Below are 10,938 nucleotides of genomic sequence, written 5' to 3' on the forward strand. Positions count from 1 at the left end.
CTTGGGGATTAGAAGGATAAGAGAAGTCTGCAAATGTACCTTGTTAATCCCTCAGATGGGAAATGCAAGTTGACCTTGCAGCACAAGTCTATGAAAAATAGCATTAAATAAAAATAAATCAAATAATAAAAATAATGGAGAAAATTAAATAAATCAGTGTATGTCTAATGGGTGCTTTAAAACCATTGTGAGCAGAAATGCATTTCCAGACCTTAAGGTAGATGGGCTACAACAGCAGCAAACTATATTTCCGCCACAAACTGGAATATCTGAGACTCCAGTGGGCTGTTTGAAAGATTTGATTGATGAAACTTCATTTCTGCTGATGGTAGGGTCAGTATTTGGTGTCAACAGTAAGAATCTATGGATTTGGCCTCCCTTGTGTCAAAGATTCAGGCTGCTGATGGTGGTGTAATGGTGAGGGGATTATGACCACACCATAATCACTTTAATAGACTCGTTTGAGTACAAAATACTCTGAATCCCAGAGTTAATCTGAGTATTGCTGACAAAATTCCAGCATGATGTTGATGCACCGTGTCACACAGCACAAGTGCAGTAGAGCGCATGTGGAATGTGGTAGAATGATTAGCATGAACGTGTAAATGACAAATCTGCAGCAAGTATGTCATGCAATCAAAATTCAGAAATGGCTCAAAAGAAGGGTTCAATTTCACACATTGTAGAAACCATAAATAAAGCCGTCGGTTTAACTGAGTATCAATACAATGACTCTAATAAAGTAAAATCAAAATCAAACATTCACACAAGATCTGATAAAGCACAAGGACTCTCCTCAATTCTCCAGCCCAAATCAGTGTTTTCTCCTTATCAGAATCTTTTTATTACCATTGTGTGCTGTTGTAAATGATACTTCGACCCTGTTTATTAACATTAAAAACAAAAACAAATGAAGAGAGAATATGATATATTCCAAAAATATTATATTCACTTTATATTGTACATTATATAAAACACCTGTTCTTTTGCCAATAAGCAGGTGTTAAACTGGCAAAAATAATAATAATAATAATAATAATAATAATAATAATAATAATAATAATAATAATAATAATACAAATTTAAAAAATAACTAAATACTTTAAAATTTCCCTTTTGGATTCATAAAGCTCATATCTATCTAATCTAATTTTTTATTAGTATTCTTGTATTCAGATAAAAGATTATTTACCAAATTATTTAACTTGTATATGTAAAACGTGTAATTAATTAATTAACAAAAGAGATAAAATATAATTAATTAATTATAGTTAATGTTAACATTCTAATTAATACATTGTTTAATATACTTTAGTTTAATAATAATGATACTGTGTTGCATGGGCACTGTGTGTAAATGTTAACGTGTTCTGAGAGAGCAGAAAGTCTGGTAAGATTTTTTACACCACTTTGTTTTTTATCAAAAATTTTAACAATTTGTCGTTTTATTTATCCAATGTTGTAAAATAGTGACGGAAAAAGTGAGAGAACTGGGGTCTATCTAACGCTTAAAGAAAACGAAATACTGTTCCTGCGTTCACACTGGGTTTAGTTGAATCTGCTGATTCACCCAAATCACCAGTCACGTCATGCTCGTGTCTGTCAAGTAAAAATGAAACACAGAGTGGGTGGAACTGCCTTACGCCAAATTACTCTCACGGCAGCTTTATACCAACACTAGTTACACCTTTCCCAAGATTAATTTCCTGTGTTGTAGTCGTACACTGATAAAGTACTGTCTGTCTGATAACAGGAACATGCTGATGTAAGTGATACACTGTTGTGTGCGTGTGTTTCATTGTGTGATAAGGTATATGTGTAACACATGAACTACAGTACGTGAGATTCGGGTGAGCATCAAGTACATTCAGTCCTGTAGGGCGAGAAACGAAGGGAAAGTTTTGAGAAGTCTTGTCCTTTGTGTTGTTTCCTTGTATGGCAGGGGTCACCAACCTTTTAGAAATTGAGAGCTACTTCTTGGGTACCATTAATGTGAAGGGCTTCCAGTTTGATACACACAGTTTTCAGTTTGATATGAAATAACAAATTTGCTCAATTTACCTTTTATTATATGTTATTATTAATAATTAATGATATTCATCTATGTGAAGACACTGATCATGTTAATGATTTCTCATAATAATTATCAACAATGATTTAACAAGGTAGGAAACAGTTATTTTTAGAAAAGGCCCGCGGGCGACTCATGTGGTCCTTGCGGGCTACCTGGTGCCCACGGGCACCACGTTGGTGACCCTGTTGTATGGGTTAAAAAGCTTTTGATGAACTGAATGTGTATTAATTTATTATATATAAAAATCTATAACTCAGTAAGAAACTTATTTCTGCATTCATTCAGACACTTGTAAAAGAGAAAGCAGAGCAGTTTAATACCCTTTAAACTAGAGAAAATATAAAACCTGTAAATGTATTATTGTATTAGTGTATTAGCGTCACTTCTTCTCCGACAGTGCTGGAAACTGGGAAGATAATTTGCTGAAGTTTTGGGAGTGCAATGTTCTCCTATTCGTGTCTGATACAGGCTTCCTGCTGCTCAACAGTCCTGGGTTTACTTTGTTGTATTTTTTATTTCATGAAGCGCCAAATGTTCTCAGCTCAAAAACATCTGGACTGCAGGGAGGCCAGTTCAGCACCCAGATTTCTACAAAGCCAGCTGTTGTAATAGATGCAGTATTTGGTTTAGTATTGTCATGCTACAATATGGAAGGTATTCCTTGTAAAAGACCACGTCTGGATGGAAGCATATGTTTGTGTAAAACAAGTACATACTATTCAGCATTGATGGTTGATTTTCTAATAAACCTTATGAGGAAAGAATCACAATTGGGTGAAAATTAAATTAAATAGAAACATGAAACATTTTTGATCGCCAGGTTTTTGATCGTCTACAGAGCAAGAGTTTGCTTTTGATTGGGCCAATTTAACACTTTAATAATCAAGCCATTGATTTGTTGCTTTGCCTGACCTGATTGGGATTTGGAATTCTCACTGATTTCCTCTATCTTGAATAAAATCCAAGCCCCATCTTAATTATAGGAGCATTATAACAAGGTACTACCTCCACCATGCTTTCTATGGTTGTTAGGTTGTTTTTTGCTAATCTGGTTATTTTTGTGCCAAAATATCCTCTGGAATTATGGCCAAAAATTTTGACCCAGTTGTCATGTGAAACATGGATTGTGCTCATTTATGTTGGTTTGGATAGTATTTTTTTTTCATGACATAGGTATAACTCAGGTATACCATACTGTTGTTCCGCATACCTGCTCATACCTGCTGTGTTCCAGTGGGTAGTTTCTTGTTGTGGCAAGTCAAATAGTCACTCCCTTGAGTTTATCTACACCAATCAGGGAATTTCATCGAGCTTCGTCATTATGTGCTCAGCTGTTCTGTCACACAGCAGATCGTTAGTTAGATTCCCATGGATTAAAGATAAACGTAAGACTTTTACAAAAAAATCCTTTTTAGTCACAATGGAAGAACTAGACGTCTTCTGCATGTATGTGCTGATCCATTCCCCAAGATCTGCACTTCAGCACATGCACATTTTAATCAGTATAATTCACTTATCTCAGAGTCGGATAAGCGAGTTCACATGTCATCTCTCCCCATTTTCTCCATCTGTTATTGATGGTCTTCATTTTAGAAGTTTTTTCCCCATTCTCCTGATTGCCACCTTCCAACAATGAGGTCCTGTTACATACTTTGTAAGCTTTTTTACGTGCCATTAGTAAAGATTTCAAGCTCATCTTTGTCTTATTGTCTGTAAATGTATAGATAACTCAGACAGCAGAGTTTCCACATAACTAGTATCAGGATGTTCCACATAGCGATTGTGCACCTGTAGGGAGTTTCTTGTTGTGTTATGGCAAACAAGCAATTCTTAGATTTTAAGTATATGGATAACATGTTTGTTGAGTCTCACCCTTTAAAGCCACCCTTGTGACTGACTATTTTGTTCAAATGCACTGAGATGTGAACAAACGTGTGAATGTGTTGGTGCCTTGGGGTGAACTTGTGTTCCAACTACAACTGAGACGACAACTTTCCTTTTTATTTTTTATTTTGTCATATAAGTTATGTTAAATATTACATTCATTGTTATTTGCCTGTGAATACCGTGTTCTACAGAACCGATTTTCTTAATACAACATTGGATGTTAATTCATGATACATTTGTATTTTCTGACCTGCCGGTGTTGTTATCCGGGTCATGGCACCAGGTGGGGGAATTTAGAAAGCATGTGTGCCTGGATTACAAACAAACATTTCTTGAATGTAACCAAAAAATCTGTACAACATGAAGAGTGGAATAAAAAAATAAAAACCAGGCAGCAAAATATGGAGTGATATTGGTTTAAATTGTAATGTCAAACTGTTTTTATAATTTTATTTTAATTTTATAATGGTTTTATAGTTTCTATCTTCTTATATGGCCACTTAACAGAAATATTCAGTTCAACGCACATTGTCTCAAAGCAACTTTACAGAATTAAATAGATTATGAATATACATTTTAGCATCACAAATAAGTTCCTTTACGTTTATTTCCTAATGAACAAAAAACCTCCCAGAGATAGTATGAGGAAAAAACGTGGGATAAACCAGACTCAAAGGGGAACTTCATCCTCATTCGATGGTACCAAATGTCAATTCATTATAGTTCCATCATTGTTGAGGTAATAACTGTTCACTGATCGTCACATAAATGTTAAACTGTTCATGGTGATTGCTTCCCTGAGCCACTGTTAAGAGTTAACATTAATTACAATCCAAATACCTCATGAATCTTGTGGAACCTCATGTGGAGAACATGCTCAGAAGCACTGAGTGGATTCTAATTGAAAAGAATATAAAATATAAAATCTTGTTTTGAAGTAATTTCATTAATCTTATACAAACCTCTGAATAAGTCATTAATGTGTACAAATATAAATTAATGCTGGATTTCAGCTCCAGCACATCACCGGGCCATGTCGTCCTGATCATTCTCTGAAAATTATTTTTCTAGCCTGGGGTGCACAAGTACATTACAAAATGGGACAAAAAAACAAAAACAACAATTATTTTTTCATTGCTTCATTTGGTGGTATATATATACTGTATATATATATATACTTCTGCATACACTTGTAAATAATTATAACTTTTTCTGCCTTAGTTTTTCTCCTCTTCTCTTTAGTGTTTAATATCGTTTATAGTTTAATATTTGTAGTTTGCTGTAGTTTGTCTGTAGCCTCACTTAAACATTTGTATATGATAAATAAAACTTGAAACTTGATACTTGAATTGTGTTAAACAGAGTTTAGTAGTAACAGTGACAATTTATTAGCAAACATTACATAACAATAACATCTACCAGTTCTTGGTTTTTTACTAAAATAAAAATCTATTATATTCCTGATGTATAATATTTTAAAAAATAAATTCTACAGCGTTTGTTAAATATGTGCAAACACTCTCACGGTCTCTCTAGTGGCTAGCTCTTGTGACTACAGGATCACCACACTGGTGTTCCTGTAGTCACATTACCCAATAAAAGGATTGTGTCATGACTGTGGTGCACCAGCATGAGTTATCACTTCCTCACAAAATCATCCTGAAGTCTGTAGACAAATGAATGATATGATGTGAAGGTCAGGAGTAAGTTCAGCTGATAGCGTTTTTGTGAGCAGTGTACGTGTCTCTGAGCAGCTCCGTGGCTGAGACTCTCAGTGTGTTGGTGAAGGGGTAACAGTCAGCAGTGAGGCGACTGATGAAACACGGCATCTCCTTTTTGCCCTGCAGTTCACGTCCTTTAGCCTCAAACTCAAAGGCTACACGTCGATTCAGCCGAGTCAGAAACCGTGTGATCTCCCAGTCTTCAAACTCCTCCACCATGTCACAGAATGTCTGCAAAAACACAGAGCCAGTTGGGTTCATGTAGGCACCGTAACCTGCACACAGAATTACAACATTACTGCAAATTACTGTATTATTCAATTAAATTCAATTAGATTTCTATAAGACTTTTCACAATGCACATTGTCCCACAGCAGTGTATTTATCCCCGATGATGAAGCCTGGGGCGACTGTAGCAAGGAAAAATCTCCCTTAGATGGTTGAAGGAAGAAACCTTGTGAGGAACCGGACTCAAAAGGGAACCCATCCTCATTTGGGTGACACCAAGTGTGTGATTATAAATCGTTAAAACATTACAAACATCGGAGAAATATCATGGGCACCAGTGTGTGATTATTAATAGTCATTTATATATATTTATATTTATATTATTATTATCTAGCACTAATGGCTAACATTTTCTTTTGGTATAACATGGCCACCAATCTCAAACAAAATCAATCAAAACCCATTTTCTTTAATTATTATATCAAGTCATAACGTTAACGCTATAAAACATCCTTTGAGCTAAACAGGATGAACGAGCGAGTTATGAGCAGTGGGTAAAAGTGCAAACATGTCAGAATTGTACCTGTACGGTTTTCTGTATTTTATGACTAATATACTTACATGCTATGGACTTTTTCATAATATATTTCAAAAGACAAATGAGTGCTTACTAGTCTTTATATGTGAAAATACATTTACTTTATAAACTAGTTCTAAAAAATTCTAAAAAAGACATAAATCTTACAAAACGAACGAAGAAACAATTCATCCGAATAATCAGAACTTGCTCTCCTTTTCATTTCAGATCGCAATGGTAAATGTCTCCTAAGAAGGTTGGAAAATTTGGATTCCATGAACTATCTGATGACGTCACAACAAGTCGAGGAATTACAGTAAGTGATTATCATTAGTCATATATTGTATAAAGTATTGCCATAGATTACTGTAATGGACTTGTGGACTCATGAGCTTGTGAGGACATGTGTGTGTGTATTATGTAAATGTGTGTGTGTGTGTGTGTGTGTGTGTGTGTGTGTGTGTGTGTGTGTGTGTGTGTGTGTGTGTGCGTGTGTGTGTGTGTTTTACCAGGAGCTGTAGCATAGGCGACCACCGATTCTTCAGGGATTGACTGACATTCAAACACGCCATCGTCTTCACACGAGTCTACTTCAACACCATCATCCAGTTTATTTCCTCGACAAGCCTGCACACACAAACACACACACACACAAATGAAGCAGACACACAGGAATCTGGAGCAATGTCATCATGCTCCATTATACACATGTCAAACTAGTAATAATACACAAACAAGTGATTCGAACCTGAATTAGGAACAGTTTGTTTTTGACAGCCATTGTCGGTCCTCCAAATAGGGAGTATATATGTGCAAGTTTCACAGGGCGTCCATCTGCTCCAAATATCAATCCTTCCTCTCCATGACTTGACAACACACCCACGAAACAGCTGTGCACTGACTGCTCACTCTCTGCAACATCATCATTTTCATCATCAATGTTGTTTTTTATGAATATCTGAACTGCTATAAAGTTCAGAGTTCGAAAGGCAGTTTTAACTGCTCCTTGCACAAACACACACTTCAGCTCCTATCAGTTTACACGTCTTTAAACAGACACAGACACACTGTTAAACACACCCTTTATACAGTAGAAACCAAAAAAAAACCAGGACAAATAAGCCAGTGATCAGGTGATGGTCATGTATTCAGGCAAGCATGTCACACCTCATTTCCATCACCGGAGTCATACTGCCAATCAATCACTTTATATACAATGAAAAATGGTGATTAGTGTTTATGAAGGCAGACAGAGGCACTGCTATGTGGCACATTTTGAGAGAAATGTCTACATTATATAGACTGACTGATAGTGACAAGAAACCAAAGAAACCAAATAAATATGATTATTTATAATAATAAAATAAGGTTTAAAAAAGATTTTTAAAAGTCAGTATTCTCCCTTCGCTCTCAGAACCCTTCTGGGGAGATTTGTTACGTTTTCTAAAGTGATCTTCTGGTATTTGATACTAGATTCCAATTTCAGCATTGCCCAGATTTCATCTTTAGATTTAGGTTGTCTTTTACTTTCTCTGTCCAGGTGAGCCCATATTGGCTCTATATAATAATCAGGTCCAAACTCTGGTCTCAGGTCCATGACTGTCAAAATGTTATATCAGCTTCTTTCTAAAAATGATTTCACTGCATTAGAAGTGTACTTAAGATCGTTATCACTCTGGTATCCAGTTTTTCAGAAAGAATGGAATGATGGATTAAAACTTCTGCTTCTTCGGATTCATGATCGGATCAATTCGGACAAAATCGACAACACTATAGGCAGGAATGCAGCCTTATTAGCAGGTTCTAGTGAATAAAACGTATACAGCAGGTGTGTGTAATGCTCATGCATGTCCTGCACACATCTGGTATAAAGCCCGGCCATTAAACCAGTGTAGAAACAACAAATCTAATGGTGGTCTATTACTTTTGCATGTTTTTTTTTTATATATAATTTTACAAAACCCTTCAAATGCCCTTCCCTGGTTAAATAAAACACTGGGTACAGTTTGCTGCACTGTGCAATGATAAAGTTAAATGTTAATTGATGCATTTGCTCTCTATATTATTGTTTTTTTAAACCCTTGAATTTGTATGGCGATGTGTTCAATTGAACTCTTAGTAAGTAATTATACAATACATTTTAACTAATTAACGAATCAATCAATTAATTTAAAGTACCTGCTTTAAATGCCTCGATGATCTCGCGCGCGTCCAGGTCGTCCAGCAGGGTCACGCGGAAGCCCCTCCGAGTGAGAGTCGCGTGCAGACGCTTCGCATCCCGAGCCGCGCCGCTCCGGTTTCCGAGTCCTGCGCATGCGCTGAACTTCTCCACCGACACAATGAGAGCCCGGTTGTGAGGAGCGGTGCTTTTACCGAGACCCCGAAACGACATGATATTATATATTTATTTATATTTGTTTCCCAAAACGCTTTGGGATGGGTTTAAATGGCGAAATAACAAAACAAATCAAAAAATAATAAAGGGTTAATAAAGATCACCAGCTTCTGTATAGAGCAAGTGTGTGTGTGTGTGTGTGTGTGTGTGTGTTCAGCTCTCAGGTTTGTACATTACCTAACAGTCATAAATAAGGACCGGAAGAAACATATTTGCATACCATTACACCGCCTTTTTGTCCAGGAAAGTACATTTTTGCGACATACCAAACACATCACTGACACCAAGGTGAAATAATTCTCTGATATTTAATTCAAACATCTATTTTAATTTCTTTTCTACATTCTTTTACTTTCATTCGATTTTTTATTGTTTCTTTTGATTTCATTAAAAGAGCATCTTTATTGCTATACAGGTGTGTTATTCTACCTGTATTTGTCCTCTCTCAGTTCTCCAGATACCACTTTCTTTAAATTATTATTATTTCCCAATTTCACATTCATTCATTTTTGCTTCTTTTCTGGGATTTTCCCATGAATTATGGCATGGATGTTCCAATGGATAGATTAATGGAACAAGATTCTTTTTTTACAGCAGGAAACATATCACATGACATTTCTCATCATACACCAACAGCATGCAGCACAAACACCAATATTTCATAATGAACTTTGAACTCATCAATAAAAAAAAAAGAAGATTACACCACCTTTCATAGCCACATCCGGCTTTAGCACATGCTCCGTCACATGGTTTATAGGAAAACTTGGATATACAGAAGAGTTCACACACTCATACATGCAAACACACACACACACACACACACACACACACACACACAGTGTAAACTTGGTTAATTACTTTATTACCTTTATCACAGCCAGAGAAAAGTCCTGGGAAATGTAACCCTTTAAATGCTGACACTTGATCAAGTTCTTCAGTTTTTCTTATTTATTATTAAGACTCTTAAAGGCCCCAGTGTATTAAAATATACTTTTGTTGAAAGTTTGGGGATCATTATATTCTTTGTCCATTATTTTTGCTATAATAACTGATGTGCAGTTTATTTTGTTAACTGCTTTCTCACTTGTGTTTGGTCAGAAGGTGTTGATTTATTTTCGATAAAAGCAGATATAAGACAGATGCAAGCACAGAAGTGACCTTAATATGTTTATTATGTTAAACAACCAAACAACTGCATCTACCAAAGGACAATGCTACGAATGAGAGGGAAAAGAGAACCCAAGAACAAAAGCTTTTCACAAAATAAAATGGTGATCATAACTGGAAATCATTACTTACATATTACACAAACAAAGACAGAGGCTTCAGCATCAAAAAGGTAAACAAGGATCTTAATAGGGGACTCAAGAGGGAAATACAAACAGGAATGAAAAATGATGGAAGGAAATGGAACAGACAAAAAAAAAGACATTATAACAATGAGTAAGGGCGCCCTCTGGTGGCTGGGTGAGGAGTTGCTATTATGACTGGGACAGCATTCTTTAAGTTTGTTGTTGTTGTTGTTGATGTTGTTTGTTTGTTTGTTTTCTCTTTTTTCCTCTTCCTTTTTTATTATAAATCCAAAGAAGAACAAGAAAAGTTTCAACAAATACAAAGTAACAATGCATCTTCACATTATAACAGTCACATAATATAGATCAAATAAAAAGGGGGGAATAAATAATACTTTCTTTTTTTCAGAGAATCATTTAAAATATTCATATTAAGAATCACAAAGTGGGGACATAATTTAACAAAGAAATTCACCTTCAAATTGAACAGAATTTCATTCTTTTTGTTACTAAATAACATTAATGATTTTTTTATGGCTCTTAATGACGACGTTTTGATTCTATTCTATTGAGATCAACTCACACTTAGGAATTCACTTTGCAAATGTTAGTTTATGGATTTAAAATGCTAAATGTTAAACAACATATTTAAACATTTTGCTTGTGTGTGTGTGTAAGAGCAAAAACTATCTTTTATCGATCATTTGTAGTTACATCTATTGGGGCAAATAATAAAAAAACAAAATAAATAACATCAGACT

General features: G+C 35.4%; 1 protein-coding gene across 1 annotated transcript; it reads right to left on the minus strand.

Annotated features, from left to right (window-relative positions):
• Nucleotides 1–4,084: 4,084 nt before the first annotated feature.
• Nucleotides 4,085–9,024, minus strand: LOC124393622 (caspase-3-like). Its single transcript, XM_046861557.1, has 4 exons — nucleotides 8,666–9,024; nucleotides 7,236–7,399; nucleotides 6,997–7,114; nucleotides 4,085–5,957 (listed from the first exon to the last, which is right to left on the minus strand). The coding sequence occupies exons 1-4, from the start codon at nucleotides 8,877–8,879 to the stop codon at nucleotides 5,671–5,673; spliced, it is 783 nt and encodes a 260-aa protein (XP_046717513.1). The 5' UTR covers nucleotides 8,880–9,024; the 3' UTR covers nucleotides 4,085–5,670.
• Between the last annotated feature and the right edge of the window lie 1,914 nt (nucleotides 9,025–10,938).

The sequence above is a fragment of the Silurus meridionalis genome, chromosome 11, assembly GCF_014805685.1.
Source record: "Silurus meridionalis isolate SWU-2019-XX chromosome 11, ASM1480568v1, whole genome shotgun sequence".
Lineage (NCBI taxonomy): Eukaryota > Metazoa > Chordata > Actinopteri > Siluriformes > Siluridae > Silurus > Silurus meridionalis.